Genomic DNA, 25133 nt, shown 5'->3' with positions numbered 1-25133 from the left:
GTTTCATTTTCTTGGTGGTTGCTGATAATATCTGTGATCGACTAGCTATTCCATCTACCTCTGAAGCACCGGACTACTATATTCTGTAATCACAGTCTTATTTTTCCAACTCTGTATAACTTGGGAGTGGATGTTAGTAACTGGTAACTAGTCATACACTTATATAGGAACTAATTTTTTGATTTGTGTAATCACATACTTCTATATGTATCTCACTGTCATAGTGTGTTATCTTTCCACAATCACGTTTTTCCTGGGATGTGTACGTACCATATTCATTTCAATAACCGCCCAGTTAACAAAGTCAATTTGGGTGGGCGCTTATTTTTTATATTGTTTACATTATTGCAAACGTAAAAAATTGCCCAAAATAAGGGCTTTATATGTAGATGGTTCCGTGTTTGATACATGTGTAGATGGATCCTGCACATAATGATGGATGATCATGTGTAGTTATGTTGCTGGGTATGCACTTAGAGGCATGGGCGGTTACTGGAACAAATATGGTACTATGTATGAAGGTGGTAGGGGCAAACACATTTGGCGGGTCAGTGCAAGAAAGTCATATGAACCATTTGGTCATTTTGAAGCATTTTTTTAAACATTTGAATTTTTACAAAAAGCTTTTAAAATAGCTTAAAATATTACTCATTTACCTATATTTTCATTATCATTTAAAATCACAATTTCAACAATATGGCACACACGACCTTCTTGTACCCTCCTTGAGAAATTGTAACTATGCACTAGTGTTTGTACTTGCTGAGTGTATTGTAAGGTACATAATTTAATATTTAGTAACCATTACCATTATTCTTGACAATTTAGAGAACGGTATTGTTTTTAGCTGCTCGCACTGCAAATGCCTTCTGGCGTGTTGCTAGGTAAGCGAGCGAATCAAAAATCCACATTTTGCCCATGCGTTTGTATATGGAGAACCTTGTTTTGGTAGCAAGATGGCGGATCTGTGCAAAGGGCAAATAGGGCACCTATTAGGGCAACTGCCAAACCTTGATTCTCTAATAAAGATAAAAATCTGAGAATGTGCTGGTGAAGTACATACTAGCTGGATGAAAGTATATCAAGAAACTAGGCTACCGATGGGCTTAAGAGGCTGTGCAAGTACAGGGTGCTATTCCACTTGAAATTCATACTCCCCCTATGGAAAATATGACCTTAATCCCCTACACCGGGAGTGTAGATTTCAAATGGAATCACCCATTCAGGTAGCCCCATTTGAAATTCACACTCCCTGTGTGGGAGATTAAGGTCATGTCTTCCATAGGGGGTGTATGGATTGTAACTGGAAAAGCTCCTTGTCTGGAAGGCATATTTTTATTGAGATGTCTATAGGAAGTGGAATACATAATTGTATCCTGTTTATGTGTTGTGCTTGTTTAATAAATTGTAAGTCAATTAACTTACTGTTAAGCAAGGAAATGAAAGGGGTCCATGCTGATAAACTAGGCCAGTGAGGACATTGTAGTGTTAGAATATAATACAGGGCGACTCAAATGGTTAGTACCTGCACATGCTACGACAGGGGTTCAAAGTCATATGAATTTATGGAGTAGGGTCTTATGGTTCAGCAAATCGCAGAATGGGCCTTTATTCAATGAAACAAAAACCCTGTTTTACAGGCGGATGGACTTTTCAAGTAGGGTCAGTCGGTCAGTATTTTTTTTCTGGATGTTAAAATGACCCTAAAATATCACCAAAACCTTAAACATTAATTTTGGCAAACATATTTTAAAATGTTCTGAATTTTTTTAAACAATTTCACTCAAAATCAATTTGACACAAAAATGGCTGATTTTTGCAAAATGTAAAAAAAAATCCCAAAATGCAAAATCTGCATTTGTACATTTAAATGTAATTTGTAAATTTTAATTTGGTAGTATGTTGTGTAAATGCATTTTGCATAAGAGAATCATATTACAATTATGTAATGCCTCAAAATTAATGAGATTTAAAAAATCAAGTAGCTAATACCAAAACTTTTTCAGAAAATCATGCAAAGACAAGTATTGTAACTAATAAAGCCCTCTAGGATCATTTTATAAACTATTTTAGAAAATCATACAATGACAAGCAAACACAGTATGTGACGCGATCAAGCGGAATGAGTCGGATGTCGGCAATTTTTAATTTGGCATTTTTTATGTCTCTTTCTGGCAGCTTACAAATCCTAAATTTGAATGCAAACCCCATCAAAAATCGCACATCTGGTTACTGAGTTATGAGCAATTTATCAATGGCAGAAAACAATATAAAACAAAAGAATTTGAACACTGTTTTTGCCGATACCTAAAAAACAATATTAGGGACATCTTTCTCTTTGATCGAGTCACATATTAGACAAGAAAATAATAACAAGGCATGATATCAATTTGTAAACTACCAAAACAAAGATAAAAATGATGGCTAATGGATATCAAATTCCCTCAATAATTGAATAATCGCAATTGCCTCATGAAAACAATGAAAATAGAGATAGAACATGCCTAGGGATTTGAATATACATTTGAATAATTGGTTATGATGATTGAGTCTGAATTGTGTATTTTAAAAACAAGATTTTCAGGAAACAAAATCAATGAAAATTTGAGATGAAAAATGTGAAACACCCAATAGCTGCCTTGAGCACTTTCTCTACTAAATATTCGAATTGTGACCTTCTCAAACGAAATGAGCGGAGCGTAAAGTCGCAAGTTTGGAGATTTGAGATGTTCCAACTGTTGATGTTCTTTCTTTGAAGACGCCTGTATTAGCAGGGGTGTGTTCTTTTTGAATGGGGACAGAATTGAATACTAGAGTACAGCATTTGCAGTAGAAGTGAAGATGTAACAGCAATGATTTCCAAACCTCTTTCTTAAAACTTCTTGGATGAGAAGATGATAAATGGTAGTTAATCCTGTTACACCATCATTTCTGCGGTGAATAGTAATAGTATATCCCCATTTGATAACAGGACACACCACTGACTATACCGACAGGTGTCTTCAAACAAAAGAATAGCATCTCAACAATTGGAAGGTATCAAAACCACCAATGTGCAACTTTAAGCTCATTTTGTTGGAACTGGTCACAATTAATTTCTTTTTGTATGAACATTTTAGGTGTGATTGGGTGTTTTTTTATGGCTGTTCTATTTTAATGAATAAGCTATTTATCTTTTTTTCGGGGAAATTTTTTTATTGATGTGTTTGGGGCTCGAGCAAACGGACATGTGAAAATTTTGAGAGAGAAAAAATCAGGACTCGTCGGGGATTATAATATTGTCAATATTTATTTGAGAAAAAAAACACAATTAAGGCAGCAATGGCACATAATCACGTTTTACATCGGAACTCTGCAAATATACATCGTGAATTAGTATTCATGTTGCCTAGCAGGAATGAATAACAAAATTGATTAAAAAATGTAAAACAAGGGTAGCTAGTTTGAATTCTGTTTTAACCCAATATTTTAGATATTATTCATTCCCTTTCTTAGAATTACTTCTCTAAATGTAACTGGGATAAAACATTGAGCCTTGAGACTGTGTCATGCTGATGCCCTTGGCACAGTCTATAGTTTGTAATTGGCAAAATTTATTCAGTTTTTGTTACTTTGCGCATCAATAGTTTCAACTTACTCTCGCATAAATTTACATTATGGCATTCCAGCCACGTGCAACTAGCGTAAGTCCTGTGCCCAACTTTGTGCACGCCATTCTATATCAATACTTCTTTTTGCCAATTATAAACCAAATAAACTTGATAGACTTTATACTAGAATCTCCTTCATCTAATACTTAAGTGCCGTAATTCAATTAGGAATTTTGTCAGGAGTAAATCGTTGGACGTATGCCCAGCGGAACTTACGCTGACCATTGTTCACACTGCCACTACTCCTGGCAATGCCTACTGCTACTGCTAGCATCTTGCGTGTTCCGCCGGGCGTATGTCCGACGATGTAAACACATCTCAAGCTAGGGAAATATTTTAAAGAGACAATCGGTGATTTACAGACCTAGATTATGTACAGTAATCTCTGACTGTCCCTTTATTCAGCAAAGGTCATTGGTTCCAATCCTTTTTCAGGTATATTTTCTTTGCTTAGTTATATTGTCATGTGCAACTGCATCAAAATGATTGGTATCCTCATAAACATTCAGACTGCTGTTTATAGTAATATTGAAAAATCACTGTTCTGCTTTAAAGTGGATCAGGAGTTGAATTTTTAACAAAAACTAAACTGTGATGGTACCAGTCAGTGTGATGCATATTTTATTTGTTTGCAGGCATTCATGTCTTCATTTGATCAGCTGTCCATGTATTAGCAAAGATAAAGATAATGTATAAGATGTATAATACAGTCCAACCTCTCTTACCAGACCTCTTTTATTTGGATCTCTCTGTTATCCGGATATGTGATCTTCGTAGAAAAACATGTTTTTCATATTTTGATTTCATGCACTGAAGCATTTAGAAGGACATAACTATGTGGCATACATAACTCAATTACCATATTTCAGTGTTATTACTCCATTTTGGGTAACCTTTTGCTGTCTCAATGTTAGCACTTCAGACATTCAATGCAGAATTACTTGTAATTCACTTATCCGGATTTGTCACTTATCTGGCCAATGCTTGGTCCCATCATGGCCGGATAAGAGAGGTTGGACTGTATCAAAATAACTTCAGCATCCTGTGCTTTAGGGTTCGAGTGTTAAGGTTTGCGATAGTGTATGTAAGGTTAATTTTATGATGAAGGTGATGATTTAGCTCAGGATTAAAGTAAAAAAGTATTCTATTATATTGTGTGTCTTGTCTCAAGTTGAGATTAACACCATGTTGGATGTTACAGTGGCACTGCATTTATACAGTTACGTCATCAGTGTATGGACAAACTGCATGATTCAAACCTGCCACCGTGACATCCAACTTGGTGTTACTCTCAATTTGAGATGAGACACCCTATAGAGTAATTCTGATATTCAGAGTGATTGACAGGTATATATCGTCAGCCTGCTACGCTAAATGCCTAAGTCATTCTTACATGTTTCTCATTTGCTATTTTGATTTTCTGAATGTGGAATACATCTCTCTATGAAGAATGCGGCTGGAAATTTGATGAATTATGGGTTTATTACTCAGAAAATTAAAATTGCAAATGAGAAACATGTAAAAATTACTTAGGCATTTAGCGTTGCAGGCTGACGATATTCTTTTTCCAGTGGATCATAATTAATTTTGCTGGACTATTCTATTTGAAATCCATACCCCCGCTATATGGAAGTGTTATTGACAATCTTCCATGGGGGAGCATGGGTTTCAAATAGAACGGACAATTTGGTAACTTTAATTTGATATCACTCCAGTTGCGCACAATATTTGTAAAGCCAGGGAGGAGCATGGGTTTCAAAATAATCAACCCTAGACTCCCCTCTGTGGAAGACTTCTTAAGTCCATTCCTTTGCATTTGATAAATTTTACAATCATGCTTATTTCCACCATATTCCTCCCTCAGCAAACTCCATGCAGGCCAGCATTCTTTACCCATTAATTTGAAGCAATCATCCTTATATCCATAATTATATTATCTATCCCACAGCAAACTCCAAGACCAGCATTCTTTGCCCGTAAATTTGAAGCAATCATCAACCAAAGAATCATCAACGATGTGGACCGGTGGTTATACGGTTACTACGACGCTGAGGATGTCTCATCCAGCAACGCTTACTGGCAGAATTGTTACCACAAGGAAGACACAGTTACCAAGACGAGTGATGGCGTCATGACGATATATCAAAGTTTTATAAGGCTTATAGCTGCGCATATTAACTGGAGGGCCCAGGTAGGAATGCATGTGGCATATTAAAGATAAACACAGTTTTTAGGTATTTGACCTTGTGTGTTTTGTCCATTTGGCAGTATTTTGAATTTCAATAACCAAATTGATTGACATGTATACCTTTACTCTCTGTTAGCAAGTCTATTGAAAAGGAATCGTTTAATGTAAATAAAATATGTAGGGGGGGCACTTGGCATCATTGACAAGGGGGTATCATATGTGAATATGGACTTTCAAAAAGCATGTCCTTTCAAAGCTACCGCATTCAAGCACACTCAAATGTATACCTTTACTCTCTGTTAGCAAGTCCATCGAAAAGAAATCGTTTAATGTAAATAAAATATGTAGTGGGGCACTTGCCGTCATTAACAAGGGGGTATCATATGTGAATATGGACTTTCAAAAAGCACCTTTCAAAAGCTTCTTTGTGCTTGTAAAAGCACATACAAGCATTGAACCGACAAGTTGAGCGCTCATTTTATGCTCAGATGAGTGATGTCGCCAAGTCTGAACACTACCGCATGGCCGCATTCAAGCACACCCAGAAGGCTCAGGCACAGTCAGAACCTTCCAATCTGGAGTTTAATAATCTAAGATCTATGCAATAGACAACATATGGACCATGTTAAAAATGTGCACACCAAAACTTTAATTATACTATATGTTCACTGCAAAAATAGCCTCAAGACAAGATGAAAACAGACTTGCTTATTTTAAACATGCATGTGCATAATTAACTCTTGATTAAGTGTGATTTATTAATTGATTATTGATTATTTGCAGACTGACAAGTTAGCAGCTGACTGTCATTATCAAGTAAAAGCCTCGCCGCATGAAGTCAACTACTTCATGCAAAACGATGAGTTTCAAGGTGTCATCGTTAAAGTGCTGGGTAAAACGCCCTCTGGACAAACCGACGCCATGGAAGCATGGTTGGCCTCGTCGAAACTCTTCCAGATCATAAGCGCTGTTGGGCCTGCATCTAGACTACAAACCTTCCAGGTAAAGACATGCATATTAAAGATCATGCAAAAACTATTATACCACTCCATGAGGGCACAATTGACCTATGACTTATTTTTAGGTAAAAGACAAAACTGTACTCGGTTACCGTTGACTTGTATACACGAGCCAAGTATAATTGGCCAGGGGGATCTCAAGGATTTTCTGGGTTTCGGTGCTAGATCCAGGGTACTGGGACTAGTTTTAAGTAAAAATGTACCCCTAGGGGGACCATATTTCTATAAAAACATACCCCTAGCGGGACTAGTTTTCGCGTGGAGTCTGTGAATATCCCCTGTACAAGACCAAGTGCACAAATATGACAATTATTGTACCAGAAATGACTTTGAAAGTCAAAAAGTCACATTTTGTTTTATTTGTTACCAAAAAGTCCAAAAAATGGATACATATGGGCATGAAATCAGAAAATATGATACATGAATTTGATATCCCTAGCGGGACTAGAAGAAGCTACAGTTTACCAACCCAAATAAAAGGTTTTTTTAACTGTCTGAGTACTGACTGACCTTGGAAAAGGTTATTTTGTTTGGTTGTACTGTATAAAAAATTACCAACCCTAATTTTTGAAATTCCAGAAAAAGTGTTGACATCCTTAAAAGTTTTTAAAACAGTTTCATCACACTTCTAAACTGTTTTAAAAACATGGATGAAGTGGTATACAGTAGAGAAATATCCTAATTCACATCTATTTGGGCTATTTGTTATAGCTAATTAGACTAACATGTTTTGGCTATGATGATAATAATTCAACTGATTTTAATAATTGCCTCCTTTGGCCTGGCTGCATTTGTCACAATTAAAAAGGTTATGCTGAAGATCAAGAGTCACTCAGATGACTTGCCTTAAGGTCACTATGATGAAGTGCAACTTCAAGTTCAAAGCCGTCTTTGCTGTATAGTGCCCCAACATTGCGTAATTATTTTTGCACTTTTCGCACTCCATAGCAGCATACAGTAAACTTACAAAAGTTTCTCCAAATTGATGTCACATCACACATGTACACCATTGATGTTGCACCACTACTGTAAAACTTGAAATTTTTATGTGCAGTTTTTGCACTCCAAACAACTACTATAAAAATAACGTTCAAATATATTCCTATTGTGTATTTGGCAATGTAAAGAAACGTAAAATCAGCTATTTTAAACAAGTAAACAGTTTAGAATCGGCAAAGGTTGAAAAATTAATAGCACAAAAAATTCAATTTTTATAGGAATTCATACTATGTCTCTGAAAGTTTTGACTCTAACATACATGTAGCTGAACCCCATGAGAACTTCCTGCCAATTTGCCGAAAAGAAGATTTCATTATCATTTGGACCAATCAGCAACATCGTTAGAATAATTTTACCACACAAAAAAATTGGGGTGAATTATTTGCAAAGCTCCATTCTGATTGCTGATTTAGGTAAAGATATCATGTAATTGACCAATCAGAGGCTATGTGATATCGGCAGGTAGTGCTCAGGGGGTAACATGAAAGAAAGGAAATGAGCACAATTAAACCTCCTGATTATGCCATTACCATGGACAATTCCCTGCAGCCATGGAATATTAATGAAAAATCTGCATACAATCCCCAATAGCAAAATGAACACCCAAATGTTGGTCTTCAAGGCATTTAAATAATGCAAATATTTGGTAGCAAGGAAAATAATAATAAGCGTTCATACACAAGCAAGTAAGTGTGGATGCGATGTCACTTAACACTTGGTAATTTTCGGGTTGCTGTATGATTATTGCGTATTAGACCTGCTGTTGTCGTGTGCCTTGAGATACAGTGATTGGGCTATTCTGGTTGAAATTCATAGACCCCCTGTGGAAGACACAGGGGGTGTGAATTTCAAATGAGGTTAACTAAATGGGTGACTCCATTTGAAATCTACACCTCCTATATGAGAGATTAAAGTCTTCCATAGGGGGGTATGGATTTCAACTGGAAGAGCCCATTGCAAGTAAGCCTTCATGAAAGAGATATGATGATTGGGCTATTCCAGTTGAAATACATACACCCCCTGTGGCCCAGACAAACGAGAACCTAGACCAATGACTTTGACTCGCGTAGTGAAGCCGACACTGCTTAGCAACGAATTTGACAAGGGCGCATACCGGGACGCAAACAAGCAGACATGTCGCGTCTATGGAACATGTTGCATTTGACGTGGCGATAACGGCGCAGTAATCACGCAAACGAGCGCGTCAAACATGTATGCGATATTTCTCCGCGCCTAGTAACCCCGTCAATCCGTCAATATCACCTTGGATACGGGGCTTCACCTCCCGCTGTGGTAAAGGATGGGCAGTAATAGGTCTAGGTGGTATGTCTATGCCCTGTGGAAGATGTTACCTTAATCTTCCACACAGAGAGTGTGAATTTCAAATGGGGTTACCTAAATGGTCGACTCCATTTGAAAGCTACACCTCCTATATGGGAGATTAAAGTTGTGTCTTCCATAGGGGGTATGGATTTCAACTGGAATAGGCATTGCAAGTATGCCTTCATGAAAGAGATTTGATGATTGGACTATTCCAGTTGAAATACATACACCCCCTGTGGAAGACTTGACCTTAATCTTCCACATAGGGAGTGTGAATTTCAAATGGGTTTAGCTGAATGGGCAACTCCATTTGAAATCAACACCCCCTGTGTGGGAGATTTAGGTCATGTATGGGCATGATAGAAGGTGCATGGGTTTCAACTGGAATAGTGTGATATATGTGATGTCTTCCAAAGGGGGTATGTATTTTAACTGGAATATCCCCATTGCAAGCAAGGCTTCATTAAAGGTTGTAGTACTCATTACTTTGTCCTGAAACATGATTGCTTGTGGGCGTTTTATAGCTTCCTTGTTTGAGCAGAACTACTGTGAATTAAAATGCTCTCATTAAAACAGTGTAATGTGTAATAAAAACTTGTCAAAGTTTTCAAACCTTAAGGCTGAAAATGCTTAAAAAGTGATTATCTAATGCTCTGTATGTGGTAATTATTTCAGTGCAGCAGTGTGTAATCGACACACCGTGGACCTCACACCAGACAACTGTGACCCGTCCTATACCCCCTATGGGGGGACCTATCTTATATGCATTTTTGCATCATTTACGTCATCCTGGTCATAGTAACAAACCGAGGACGTCCTCGTTTGGAGGTGTGTCCTTGTTGTATGGTGTGTATCCATATGTAGGTCCTCGTTTGGAGGCATTTACAAACGGACACACACACCCCAACACATTGAAACTTTCATCTATATATAAAAAGTTGTCCTGATGCAGAATTTATTCCATTTCAAATCCTACTCGAGGATGATTTTATTTTAATTTTAGAGGGAAATAATAATGTGTGATCAAATTGAGTGCCTGTAGTAATGGTATGAAAGTTTTACTGAAATTGGGGTTTCTATAATTATAGTCCAGGAGCAAGATCCCACAGGGGGCCTAAATAAGGACTTGGTTCATCCCCCACTACATATAAGGTTTGACACCATAGGTAGTTAGTATGGACCCTCTAGATCACTGCTAGGTAGGTAGTGGACTCAAATTGTGGTATCACTTTTTTTTTACAGGTCATTTTATGTATGGACGTATAATCGCATAAAATCACCAAAAATAGGACAAAATTAAGGGGTAGGGGAAATATAAACTCCAAGAACTCAACTTTTACTCATAATAATGAATTTATTTTGGTATGAATATGTAGCTAATTGATTGTTCTAACTGCCTAGTATTATTTGAAAGCAAACCTAGGTTTCATTTGATCATGATTTGAAGTGGCCAGTCCATACACTAGTGAAAAATCAGATTTTTCACAACAATGCGTAGGGTGGGTGTTTTTGTGACATTGGCTTCAAATTTTACTATTGTGTCAATTTCTATTTTCAAAATTAATTAAGTTTCCATTTTTTAATTTTGTTTTTAATATCAAGCATATCTAGGCAAACTTTGATGTTCTGGTTCAAATATTTATGTATGTGCATGTTTGCTTGCATGTTGGTTTGTGTTGTGTGGGTTTGTGGTAGGTGGGGGTGGGTATGTGGGGGTGGGTGCGGGGTGTGTATAGGGTTCAGGGTTGGGGTGTTTTACATGTCTTAATATGTCACTCGGCTGAACTATATAAGTTCTATTAACAAAATTTGTTTGGTAAGTTGCCATTCATGTAATATTTTGAATATTTATATGTGTGGGGTGAGATCAACCGCTGTTTGTCAGGAAAATAGACTGAAAATGTAAAAAATAGTTACTTTTCCACATGTAGCAGCGTGTGTATATAACAATATTAAGGGGTAGGGGAAATATAAACCATCATAATTCAACTTCAACTCATGATAATGAATTCATTTTGGAATTAATATGTAGCTAATTGATTGTTCAAACGTGTTAGTATTATTTTAAAGCAAAGCAAACATTAATTGTCAGGTAGATAGCCATAAAATGTGAGAAAAGGTTACTTTTCTATGTATAACCATGTCAAATATGGCATTATTAAGGGTAGGGGAAACAAAAAACACCATAACTCAACCTTTACTCATAATAATGAATTCATTTTGGTATCAACATGTAGCTAATTGATTGCTCTAACTTTCCAGTATTATTTTTAACAGAAAAACCATAAGATAGACATAAAATATGATAAAAATGTTAATTTTCCAATGTGTAACAGCGTAAAATTTGACAATATTAAAGGTTAGGGACGTACAAACCAACGTAACTTCGACATTTATTCATTATAATTCATTCATTTTGGCATTAATATATAGCTATTTGGTTGTTGTAATCTTTTAAAGCAAAATAACCATTAATTGTTAGCTGGAAAGACATAAAATGTTTAAAAATGTCAATTTTTCATGTGTAGTACCGTAAAATATGACAATATTAAGATGTAGAGAACAATCAAATCACCAAAACTCAAGTTTTACTGATGAAAATGAATTCATTTTGGTAACAATATGTAGTTAATTGATAGTTCTAACTTTCTAGTATTATTTAAAAGCAATTAAACCATTAGTTGTGAGGTAGATAGACATAAAATGTACGAACATGTTAATATTCCATGTCTAACAGCGTAAAATATGACAATACCGGTATTAAGGTGTAAGGGGACATACAAATCACCAAAACATAGGTTTCACTGACGAAAATGAATTCCATTTTGATATCAATATGTAGCTATTTGATTGTTCTCATTTTCAGGCATTATTTTAAAAGCAATTAAACCATTAGTTGTCAGGTAGTTCAACATACAATATGAGAAAAATGTTGATATTCCATGTCTAACAGCGTAAAATATGACAATATTAAGGGGTAAGGACATACAAACCACCCAAACTCAAGTTTTACTGATGAAAATTAATTCATTTTGGTATCAATATGTAGCTATTTGATTGTTCTCATTTTCTGGCATTATTTTAAAAGCAATTAAACCATTAGTTGTCAGGTAGTTAAACATACAATATGAGAAAAATGTTGATATTCCATGTCTAACAGCGTAAAATATGACAATATTAAGGGTGAAGGGGACATACAAACCACCCAAACTCAAGTTTTACTGATGAAAATGAATTCATTTTGGTATCAATATGTAGCTATTTGATTGTTCTCATTTTCTGGCATTATTTTAAAAGCAATTAAACCATTAGTTGTCAGGTAGTTAAACATACAATATGAGAAAAATGTTGATATTCCATGTCTAACAGCGTAAAATATGACAATATTAAGGGGTAGAGGACATACAAATCACCAAAACTCAAGTTTTACTGATGAAAATGAATTCATTTTGGTATCAATATGTAGCTATTTGGTAGTTCTAACCTTCTAGTATTATCTTAAAAGCAATTAAGCCATTAGTTGTCCGGTAGATAGACATAAAATGTATGGAAATGTTAATATTCAATGTCTAACAGCGTAAAATATGATAATATTAAGGGGCAAGGGGACATACAAATCACCCAAACTCAAGTTTTACTGATGAAAATGAATTCATTTTGGTATCAATATGTAGCTATTTGATTGTTCTCATTTTCTGGCACTATTTTAAAAGCAATTAAACCATTAGTTGTCAGGTAGTTAAACATACAATATGAGAAAAATGTTGATATTCCATGTCTAACAGCGTAAAATATGACAATATTAAGGGGTAAGGGAACATACAAATCACCCAAACTCAAGTTTTACTGATGAAAATGAATTCATTTTGGTATCAATATGTAGCTATTTGATTGTTCTCATTTTCTGGCATTCTTTTAAAAGCAATTAAACCATTAGTTGTCAGGTAGTTAAACATACAATATGAGAAAAATGTTGATATTCCATGTCTAACAGCGTAAAATATGACAATATTAAGGGGTAGGGGGCATACAAATCACCAAAACTCAAGTTTTACTGTTGAAAATGAATTCATTTTGGTATCAATATGTAGCTATTTGATAGTTCTAACCTTCTAGTATTATTTTAAAAGCAATTAAGCCATTAGTTGTCCGGTAGATAGACATAAAATGTATGGAAATGTTAATATTCAATGTCTAACAGCGTAAAAATATGACAATATTAAGGGGCAAGGGACATACAAATCACCCAAACTCAAGTTTTACTGATGAAAATGAATTCATTTTGGTATCAATATGTAGCTATTTGATAGTTCTAACTTTCTAGTATTATTTTAAAAGCAATTAAGTCATTAGTTGTCTGGTTGATAGACATAAAATGTATGAAAATGTTAATATTCAATGTCTAACAGCGTAAAATATGACAATATTAAGGGTAAGGGACATACAAATCACCAAAACACAAGTTTCACTGCGAAAATGAATTCCATTTTGGTATCAATATGTAGCTATTTGATTGTTCTCATTTTCTGGCATTATTTTAAAAGCAATTAAGTTTCCCACGAGGGGTTGAAGGTCATAATGGGGCCAATACTAAAAAATGATCCTATCATGTTGTAATGTTGTAATCTCAAATTGTTCCTCTCATCGCTAAGAATTTAAAAGCAGACAATTGTCATAGTTCTACGAAGCTTAGTTCAGGGGTTATAACGTCGAATATCATAAATAAAGGTCAAATTTTAAAAATGGTCCAATTGCACCAATTAACGTAAGAAACCTCAATCGTATACTACATTCAAATTTTGGTGCAACGATTTGTATTCCCGTGTTCCCCTTCACAGTTAATGCAGCCAAAGTTGAGTTATGGTAATATTTCCCCTACCCTTAATATTACCATATTTGACACTGTTACACATGGAAGTTTTTCTCACATTTCCTTTGTATCTACATAACAACTAATGATACTAGAACGTTAGATGAATTCATTATCACGAGTAAAAGTTGAGTTATGGGAGTTTATATTTCCCCTACCCCTTGATATTGTCATATTTAGGGACCGTTCACAAACACTTGTAAGGGGGGGAGCTGATGCAAAAAGGGGGTCTGAAAATTTGTGGTCCTCCTAAGGGGGGGGCTTTAAAAATGACCAAAAATTTTCCTGGAAAAATTGAGTTTATATGATTTTCTATGGGGTTGACCCATAATTTTCATTTAAAAAAGGGGACCCCTGAAATTTTTGAGTTCTTTAAAGGGGGGGGGGCGAAAAATGTTTGCGATGAATTTTTTGCATCAGGCCCCTCCCCTTACAAGTGTTTGTGAACGGTCCCTTCTGACAGTTTCTGTGTATCTACCTGACAACTAATGATCGCTTTGTTTATAGAAAGTTAGAACAGCCAATCAGATACATTCTGATACCAAGATGAATTCATTTTCATGAGTAAAAGTTGAGTTATGGCAGTTATAAATTTCCCTACCCCTTAATATTGTCTTTTACGCTGTTAGACATAGACAATTTACCTTTTCCTCACAGTTTCTGTATATCTGGCTGACAAATAATGGTCGCTTTGCTTTATAATAATACTAGAAAGTTAGAACAACCAATTAGATACATTTTGATACCAAGATGAATTCATTTTCATGAGTAAAAGTTGAGTTATGGCAGTTATAAATTTCCCCTACCCCTTAATATTGTCATTTTACGCTGTTAGACATAGAAAATTTACCTTTTCCTCACAGTTTCTGTATATCTGCCTGACAAATAATGGTCGCTTTGCTTTATAATAATACTAGAAAGTTAGAACAACCAATTAGATACATTTTGATACCAAGATGAATTCATTCTCATGAGTAAATGTTGAGTTATGGCAGTTTATATGTCCTCTACCCCTTAATATTGTCATATTTAAGCTGTTAGACATAGAATATTTACCTTTTCCTCACAGTTACTGTGTATCTACCCGACAACTAATGATCGCTTTGCATTGAAATAATACTAGAAAGTTAGAACAATCACCTAAATACATTTTGATACCAAGATGAATTCATTTTCATGAGTAAAAGTTGAGTTGTGGCAGTTTATATTTCCCCTACCCCTTAATATTGTCATATTTATTTATGCTGTTAGACATAGAATAGTTACCTTTTCCTCACAAATACTGTGTATCTACCTGACAAATAATGGTCGCTTTGCTTTAAAATAATACTAGAAAGTTAGAACAATCACTTAGATACATTTTGATACCAAGATGAATTCATTTTCATGAGTAAAAGTTGAGTTATGGCAGTTACAAATTTCCCCTACCCCTTAATATTGTCATTTTACGCTGTTAGACATAGAAAAATTACCTTTTCCTCACAGTTTCTGTATATCTGCCTGACAAATAATGGTCGCTTTGCTTTAAAATAATACTAGAAAGCTAGACCAATAACTTGGATATATTTTGATACCAAGATGAATTCAATTTCATGAGTAAAAGTTGAGTTATGACAGTTTACATTTCCCCTACCCCGTAATATTGTCATCTTCACGCTGTTAGACATAGAAAAGTTACCTTTTCCTCACAGTTTCTGTATATCTGTCTGACAACTAATAGCTGCTTTGCTTTAAAATGATACTAGAAAGTTAGAACAATCACTTAGATACATTTTGATACCAAGATGAATTCATTTTCATGAGTAAAAGTTGAGTTATGGCAGTTTATATTTCCCTACCCCTTAATATTGTCATATTTACGCTGTTAGACATAGAAAGCGTACCCTTTTCTCACAGTTTCTGTGTATCTACCTGACAACTAATGGTCGCTTTGCTTTAAAATAATACTAAAAAGTTAGAACAATCAATTAGATATACATATTGAATTGAATTAAATAGAATTAATACCAAGATGAAGTCAATATAATGAGTAAAATATTGAGTTCTGATGATTTATTTTCCCCTACCCCTCAATATTTTTCTATGTTATGCTGATATACGAGGGAAATCAACATCAGTTTTTGTTGGGTTTTTTGTTTTTTTTAAACATTTTTTGTCTTTTTCCCAGTGGTTACTCACGTCCTACACATAAATATTCAAAATATTACATCAATGGAAACTTAACGGATTTTGTAAATGGAAGTTGGTGCAGTGTAGTGACATATTAAGACATGTACACACACATTCATCCCTCCCCACACATACCCTATGTACACCCAGCACCCCACACACACCTCGTCCCACAGACACCCCAACGAACTCATACATATTATAATGATTGGAACTGTTACAATAATGTTTCCCTTGATATGCTTAACATTAAAAACAAAATAAAACATTAAAATTTAAATTAAAAAATTAAAAATGGAAACTGAATCAATTTTGAAAATATAAAGTGCTATAGTTGTGAGATTTGAGGCCAATGTCAAACTTTACACATATGGTTTTAAAAAATCAGATTACCACTCATTTATGGACTATATACTTCCAAATATGCTCAAATGAAACCTGTTTTTGTTTAAAAATAATACTAGAAAGTTAGGAAAATCATTTAGCTACATATTGATACCAAAATGAAATCAAAATCATGAGTAAAAGTTGAGTTCTTGGAGTTTATATCTCCCCTACCCCTGAATTTTGTCCTATTTTTTGTGATTTTATGCGATTATCGTCCATACATAAAATGACCTGTAAAAAAAGTGATACCACAATTTGAGTCCACTACCTACCTAGCAGTGATCTAGAGGGTCCATACTAACTACCTATGGTGTCAAACCTTGTATGTAGTGGGGGATGAACGAAGTCATTTTTTTGAGGTTGCTGCTCCTGTACTATTATATTGATATTTCCAATCCCGACTTGCCAAATGGTTTTTTATACATGTAGTTTGATCAGCTCGTAATTGGCGGGAATCGTTAGGCTTTTACCACTACGTCGAAAAGTAGACCAATGTTAAGTGTGGTATATAGTTGACCAGTATGGTCTATTTTTAAGTATAGAACTTCAATTAATAATTTGTGATGACTCTCTGGCGAGATATTACAAGACAATTCTCGAAATAAAATATATTGATATTAATCTGTGATGTTATAAGGCCTACCGATTACAAGCTCATTAAACTATGGATACAATCTTGACAAAAGTCTCTCCAGTGGGTGTAGTATTCAGTGTTGAAGTAACTAGTCTTGAGGAAGCCAGATGAACTCTAGTATAATATATTAAAGGGTGCTTATTTATTTTTTACCATATACTTACAGGTTGGCACCGAGTTTGATCCCAAAGAAAGAGTTTTCCGCAACTTTGCCCGCATCATGGGTCCTGAAGATGAACCGTGTGTGTTCCTACGCTGGTCATCAGGAGAGCAGTATTTCATCACCTTGACATGGATCGACCCAACAGACCATATAGCAGGCTCATTTGATACCACAGTGGATAGGGATAGGGAGGAGACTCATCACACACCGCCTTTTACGAAACCCCTCCGTCCAGGTCGGTGGACCGTCAAAATGCTCTACCAATGGATGGTGGTAGCTGAAGTGCACTTTTTAGTAGTGCCGTTGGCACTCAAAGACCTCAAACCCATTTCAATAGAGGATTCCGAGTTACTGAATTCGGGTCCGGCAAATAATAACTATGTGAATAAAGACTTCTCCAGTATGAAGACACTGTTTCAATTAGCGGATTCTACGCAGTTGATTAAAGATGCCGATAAAAAAGCAAGCAGTAAAGGTGAACACCTACATGCCTGGATCGACGATTGGGTCGAACAATTCTGGTCCGTCTTAGGTTTTTGTGTGACGTCACCGAAGAAAGCGTCAGAATCTAGAACTGGTTGTTCAAGTTTTAAACTATGTGAGACTCAGGCATGGAGTACATATTATCATGATGCGAAATCAGAATTAGGACCTGTGAAACCCGATGGAAGGATTAGGTAGAAATAATGATATGCCACGCACTGGACTGCGCTGGCTACATTTGTATGTGTGATGTATAAATATACTTTTTTATGTGCCCTCAGAAAAAACAGAACAAAATTGCCAAACTCAGAAAATGACCATTGATTTTTTATAATGAATAAAATAGGCAATAGAGAGGGATAGTACATTATAGGGTTAACCCCATGAGCACTGCCTGCTGATCTAAAATTGCCTCTGATTAGTCAATTACATAATATCTTCACTTTAATCACCAATCAGAATGGAACTTTGCAAATAATTCACGCCAATTTTTTTGTGTGGTGAAATTATTCTAACAATGTTGCTGATTGGGCCAATTGTTAATGAAAACTTCTTATTGGCCAATCAGCAGGTAGTTCTCATGGGGTTAACCTTTCATATAAGCTGTATAATCCCTATCTTGAAGTAATGAGTATACTTAACTACATGACAGTAGTACCAATAGTAGAGACTTTTTATTATCCCTTACTTATTGAAGTCTTTGCATCTGGCTTTTTCTGTTCTTAATAACATATAAAGAAACTACCAAATGTTGATGACCCTGCATATATATCTTACAAGTGATTCGGGTTAGGGTTCTAAGTAATATAATAAGGGCGTGATCACATCAGGCACTTTTGATGTAGGGACGTGGAGTCGACCCTACATCGAAACCACTTCCCAGTGTAGTGTGAACACAAAGTAAGTGGATTCGACCCTACATCAACAATGTGGATCGAAACTACCTGGTTGAGGTAGTTTCGACCCTAGGAGGTGGGTTAACTTTCGTAATGTGAACACGATAATGTGGAGTCGATCCACATATACCGGAAGTGGCTGTGGTCGACGGGGCGAAATGGTGAACGTCAATGGAACAAAACGAACTGAAGCGCCACCAATCAATCGATATTGGGGTCCAGCATTGAGTCATCCGCACTCAAACGCAATTACGCGCCCGGCCTGCGCGATCAACTTTATGCGCCACGCTAGGCGTCCTGCGCGGAATTACCAGCTCGCAGATACGCGTGTAGTTCTTCACGGTGTAAAAAGTAAACAAAATTGTGAAACAAAATAAAGATTGAATTTTAAATAGCATCGCTGTTTTTCCGTATATATCTTTTGTATTTTATGGCATCAAAACAAACTGGAACAAAGGTAACTAGTATCCAGGTGCCGTTTAAACAATTATGTTGTGGAAGCTAAAGTGAAAGTGAAATATGACAAAACAGAGGAGAAAATACGCTGTATTTGGTATTTTTACACCGTGGACACGTGAGAAACGCACGTGTTGTTTGTTTACATCTCAGACCCCAATATCGATAGGTGACATCATCAGAAAAAGGTCTATAAATCGCTTCTGAGGTGATGGCTTTACGAAATTTGGTATCTATGCTGCGTGGTACTACATGTGAGTCGTTCTACATGTAACATCCGGGTATGTGGATTCGCTCTACTTACGTCATAACCCACTTTCGATGTAGATTAGCTTGCTAGTGTGAACGCGAACCCAATGTGGATTCGATGTGGATCGACACCACTTCACTACCTAGGTACGAACCCACATTGTGTAATGTGAACACGCCCTAAGATAAGCCCAAATTCATATCCTTGTCCAGGACTTTCACAGAAAGAAATGTTGCTCTTTCCGAGAGTCACATTTTTCGCTTGAGTCCTGCACCAGCTTGCATGGCATCTGATCCTCTAGACATAGCTAGCCATTAGTCATAAAAAGTATTATATATAGTTTTTTTAAATAGTCCTGTTTTGATAGGTTGACATATTCTGTTTGTGAGAAAGGTTTGTAACAGGGTAGAAAGTTACGCGAATGAAGTCAAGACAACTTACAAAGATGCATCTCATGATATAATGTTTGAAATGGTTTATGATATTATAAAACAAAATTATTTGTTAAGCAGCTGACCTCATTTGGACATCAACTCATGAAACAAGGTATTGGGCTGTTCTATTTGAAATCCATACACCCCCTGTGGAAGACATGACCTTAATGTCCCACACAGGGGTTATGTATTTCAAATTGAGTTACCTGAATGGATGACTCCATTTGAAATGTATACCCCCTATGTGGGAGATTTATAGTCATGTCTTCCATAGGGGGTGTAGAGATTTCTACTGGAATAGCTCATTTTACATGCAGAATAGAATTGCATTTATTGGACAAAATTTTACAGGGTCCACCTCAAGATTTGCATGTACCTGTGAGTATTAATTTTAAGAAGTACAACATACTTAATGTTGCTATATTTAATCCTCTGACTCAAATGTGCTGTGCGCTGTGTTCAAATGTGTGTGCGTACTTGCTTCGCAGAAGCTCCAATTAGCTACCGTTGCTCAGTAAATACATCACTGCCTAGTGCCTAGCACGATTGGTTTGATTGTGTTGAGTTAAGTGTAGTTTACAATGTCATACATGTGTGGAATGCTTGGGGACGCACTCATCATATTCAAATTCTACATTTTGTGTCCGAGAATAAAATATAGTGACGTTTAGCAAAATTTCCCTTGCTGTACTGGCTAAGGACCTACAACCCGAAACCTGAAAGATAAGGGGTGATAGGCTTGAAGCAATAATGAGAAAAGCATAGTTGATCATATTTCTAACATTTTTAACCATGTTTTTGAAAAAAGACAATTTTAAAGCCATGCTGTAACATTTCCCAAAGAAATGTCACTCTGTCAATTTTGACTGACATCGGTCCTGTTGATGTGTTATGACCATCCCATACACAATTTACGGAAAGTGTTCTGAACATTACGTATGAATAAAATGGCGGCACACATCTTTTTATTAAAAATCTTAGATTGTGTCACAAAGGCAGCACATTAAGGGCTGGGGTATGAACGTTTGGACAGTATTTATTTTGGAACATTAGAGCACATCAGACATGTCGAATTGCATTCTGAATACGAAGAATGTCATTCTGATATCAAATAATTTTGATTTTTGAAATTAGCAATTTAATACACATTTTATGGCAAATCATTAAAAATTGATATTTTTGATATTTAACGTACTTGAAGTAAACTTTGTAAATCTGATGATTTATACTTAAAGTGTATGTAGGTGGGATAAAAGGCCGACGATCAATTGAAAATTTTGACCTTTCATATTGAAGATATGTATTTTTTTACCAAAAACAAAAACAAAAAATAGGTCTTTTGGGAAAAAAATCCATAACTTCAATATGAAAGGTAAAAATTTTCAATTGACCGTCGGCTTTTCCTCCCTGCTACATACACCTTAAGAATATATCATTAGATTTATATAATTTACTTCGAGGACTGTTATATATCAAAAATTTGAAAAATATCAAATTTTATAATTTGTCATAAAATTTGTATTATATTGTGATTTTCAAAAATGAAAATTATTTGATATCAGAAAGACATGCTTCAGTATTCAGAATGCAATTCGATAGGTCTGAGGTGCTCTCATGTCCCACAAAAAATACTGTCGAAACTTATAATAAACGCTCATTTTAGATCCCTTAAGCTTTTTGAAAAACATTCAGGGTGTCCTCCTCAGCAAATGTTACAATATAATATATGGCTTTAAATTTTATGCAAAGTTAAATGTTTGCAAATCGTGAAAAATGATACATCATGATATTGTCACTTTTATTGGATCTAACATCTTATTTTGTAATATTAGTGATCAGTGTGAAATACAAGTTGATCAACTTTCAATTTATTACAGAGAATATTAAATTATCCAAAGAAATAATGTGTGTTAGTGCTTCCAGGATAATGGGTGGTTTTAGAGTTAATAATAATTATAATTACATCATGAACTTTGAAGTACAATATAGTAATTTCTTCTCAAATTATGTATTTATTGATTGATATCATTTTAGGCATTCCTCAAAAACAACTACTACAGCATGTAAGCCTTCAGTTGTTTTACCGGGTCATATATAAAGCAGTTAATAATATTATATCACACCTACATGTATAAGCTGTTCATTGAAGTTGCTGTTAGGTGGTAAAATACTATCAACTTCAAATACATGTCCTATACAAAAACATTTGTAATGAAATGTTTTTACACGATTACTCAATTTTACCAAAATTGAAGGTGATCTATTATACATTATTGCAACAAATCTTTATTCCTGACTTTAATTTGATTTCACAATTTCATGCAGACTTGTAGGGATTTTTATGTATATAATGCAAGCATTATGTATGTATGTATGCAAGCAATTTTTACTGTAGAGGCTTATTATTTTATATAGGGTGCTTGCTTGTGAACTGTGTGTGAACATGTAAGATAGAGAGAGACTATCTTTCATGGTGTGAATGACCATACTTTAAAAGGAAAATATATATTTGTATGCCATGACCACAGAAATTGTGAAGAAGAATCCAGCACCATTTATATTGGCGTCATCAGATATGGAGGTATTTGGTTCCTCGCCAAGATTACATGGAAACAAACTAAAACAATTATGCGTCAAAATGATAAATACGTATTTATGTCAAACGTATGAGAATTAGTGTGTTGTGCCATGAAGCATTTCAAGTTGGGCCTACAGTTTGTGAATGTAGCGCATAAGCACAGATTAGTCCCTAATAAACTAGTACTCCAAGGCAAAACATGAATACCTACCAAATACCCACCTTATGCCTGACTGAAAATGGCAGCAAGACCTGATTCTCCATCAGTATTTCTTTGGTCATACCAGACTGAAAAGCAGGGTTGCCAAAAGATTTCAGCCCGAATCGCGGGTCAAATAATCGAAAAGTCGCCCAATTTTTCACTTTACCATTGGTTTCTATGGGGCAGGAAACTAGCGGAAGTCGCGAGGGAGCCAATGTTGAAAAAGTCGCCCAATTTTTTCTTAACCATTGGTTTCTATGGGACCGAAATTGTCAAAAGTCGCGGAAAAATCTTCAAAAGTCGCCCAATTGGGCTACCAAATCGCGGGTTTGGCAACCCTGCTGAAAAGATGTTTGATTTGATAACTATGTAGCAGACAGTGACAGGTTGTTGAAATATGATGCAATTGATTTATGTACAGGATGAACAGATATCAGGGGTGTATCCAGAAACTGACTGTTGGGAAGTAGGGGACTTGGAGTGGAGTCCCAGGGGCTAAAATGTGCCCAAGATAGGCCTATTTTTTTTTTCAGAAAACCCGGCTTGGATATGCCCCTCAATATATAGAGCATAGTTATATGGATATACAGGCTGTATATAAATGATTGACACCCATCAGCTTGGTTGTCATCTACAAATTTTTAATAAGGTGGCTGTAATATCATGGTTATGATGAATTTTGATGTTTCAGCCATGTTCACTGGATATTGATAGGTACAAATCATTTTGATGCACCATATATAAGATAAATGGTGTGATGTGATCCAATCAGGCTAAAGGTGGCCATTGTGAAATTGAGATACAGGTAAATGTAAGGAGTAAAAACCAATCGTCGTTGAACAGTAAAAACCTCCTTATGTGTTTGGCCCCTGAACATGTTTAAAACAAAACTGACAACCAGATACATAAGGGATTTTGCTTTAAACATGTTAAGGGGCCAATAACACATAGGAGGTTTTCCAGCCCAACGACGAAATAAAATTCATCCTACAATGTGCATTGTAAAAGCTGGTAACTTTGCAACAAAGTATGCCAAGGATGTAAGGATTTCAGCAATGTGATATTCCCGTTGAAATCCATACACCCCCTTTATGGAAGCCATCACCTTTAAGTCTCCCACACAGGTGGTGTGGATTTCATTCAGGTAACACCATTTGAACTTCACCCTGCCCCCTGTGTGGAAGATGTCATGTGTGGAAGATGGTCATGTCTTTCATAGGGGGTGTATGGAATTCAACTGGACACTTGTTGGTGATGATGAAATTTTGCCTCCTTTGGCTGGGTGGATCAGATTATGGAACAAAGTCTATTTATCATTGTTAAATTAAAATCGGTGTACAGAAAAAATGCAAGTAGAGAAAAAATCATGGGTTGAAGAATTAGTTGGTTAAGAGATTGTGATGGATAATTGAAAACTAACAGTATTTTTATGCCCCATTTTGTTACAGTTTGAGATTTTCCAAATGGTGTTTTACATTAATCTGGTTCATTGCTGTGAATCTTGATTGTTGACATCTATGGGGTGGGTGGGTGGGAAAAGATAAAATGTGTGGTCATTGTTAAAATGCCATGTAACCAAGGGTGAAAATAAAGAGTTTCTACCAGAACTCAGTTTAAAAAAAAGAGAGTCTTGGATCACCTGAATTAATTCGGGATCAGGACCCGCTTCAAGCTTAACACTACTGTTGTTTCTTTTTAATAACAGTTGGTTTATATCCAGTGGCATAGTACAATAGCCTCTATTCAACAGCAATATCTCAAATTGCAGAGAAATTACCATTTTGGTTCACCATTTCACATGTTTTGGTTACTGTAAAACACTTAAATTTTGCGAGGTATTTAATTTCGCGAATTTCCTGAGCACCTGAAATTTGCAAAATTAAATTCCTGTGAAATATAAAATTTTACATTGAAACTAACAGTAACTTTTCTGGATTCATGAATTTAAAAACCTTGTACGCACTATTTTAAAACCAATCAAGGATCATGGAGAATTTGATTGACAGTGACGTCAGATGCAAACTAGTCTTTTTATCTCTGTCTTCAATGATAGTATTGTGATTTTTATTACCAACCAGCTACAATAGCCAAGTAATGGGACTGAAACAAATCCTTTAGCCCATTTATTTTCACCCTTGCATGTGACAAATATCCACTGTATCATGCCGTCATTGCAATTGATATTGCCATCATAAATTGGACATTTGGCAGAGGTCTTGATGCAAATTTATGTCAGACATTCAGTGATATAAGGGATGATATCAAAACTCTATCAGCAGTTGACCGCCAGTTCCGTCCGGTTCCTATCATTCTAAACAATGGAAACGGGATGGAACCGGTGGTCAACCGCCAGTATAGTTTTGATTTCATCCCTAAATAAAAATGTTTTATACAGTATCTCAAAACTTCCTTCCTTAATTGTGTATAATATT

At 35.6% G+C, this 25133-nt stretch overlaps 1 protein-coding gene across 3 annotated transcripts in view; it reads left to right on the top strand.

Annotated features, from left to right (window-relative positions):
* LOC140150702 (xylosyltransferase 1-like) overlaps positions 1-18693 on the top strand; it is a 222024-nt gene extending 203331 nt beyond the window's left edge. For all 3 annotated transcript variants that reach the window (XM_072172788.1, XM_072172786.1, XM_072172787.1), the window contains 3 exons: positions 5599-5841; positions 6622-6840; positions 17406-18693. In XM_072172788.1, coding sequence (XP_072028889.1) covers positions 5599-5841; positions 6622-6840; positions 17406-18083 — 1140 coding nt within the window. In that variant the 3' untranslated portion in view covers positions 18084-18693. The remainder of the gene's footprint in view (positions 1-5598; positions 5842-6621; positions 6841-17405) is intronic.
* Positions 18694-25133: the final 6440 nt, after the last annotated feature.

Source organism: Amphiura filiformis, chromosome 4 (genome assembly GCF_039555335.1).
Source record: "Amphiura filiformis chromosome 4, Afil_fr2py, whole genome shotgun sequence".
NCBI classification, from domain to species: Eukaryota; Metazoa; Echinodermata; class Ophiuroidea; order Amphilepidida; family Amphiuridae; genus Amphiura; species Amphiura filiformis.
Note: the sequence above shows the minus strand (reverse complement) of the source record. Positions and strands in the feature narration are given on the sequence as shown.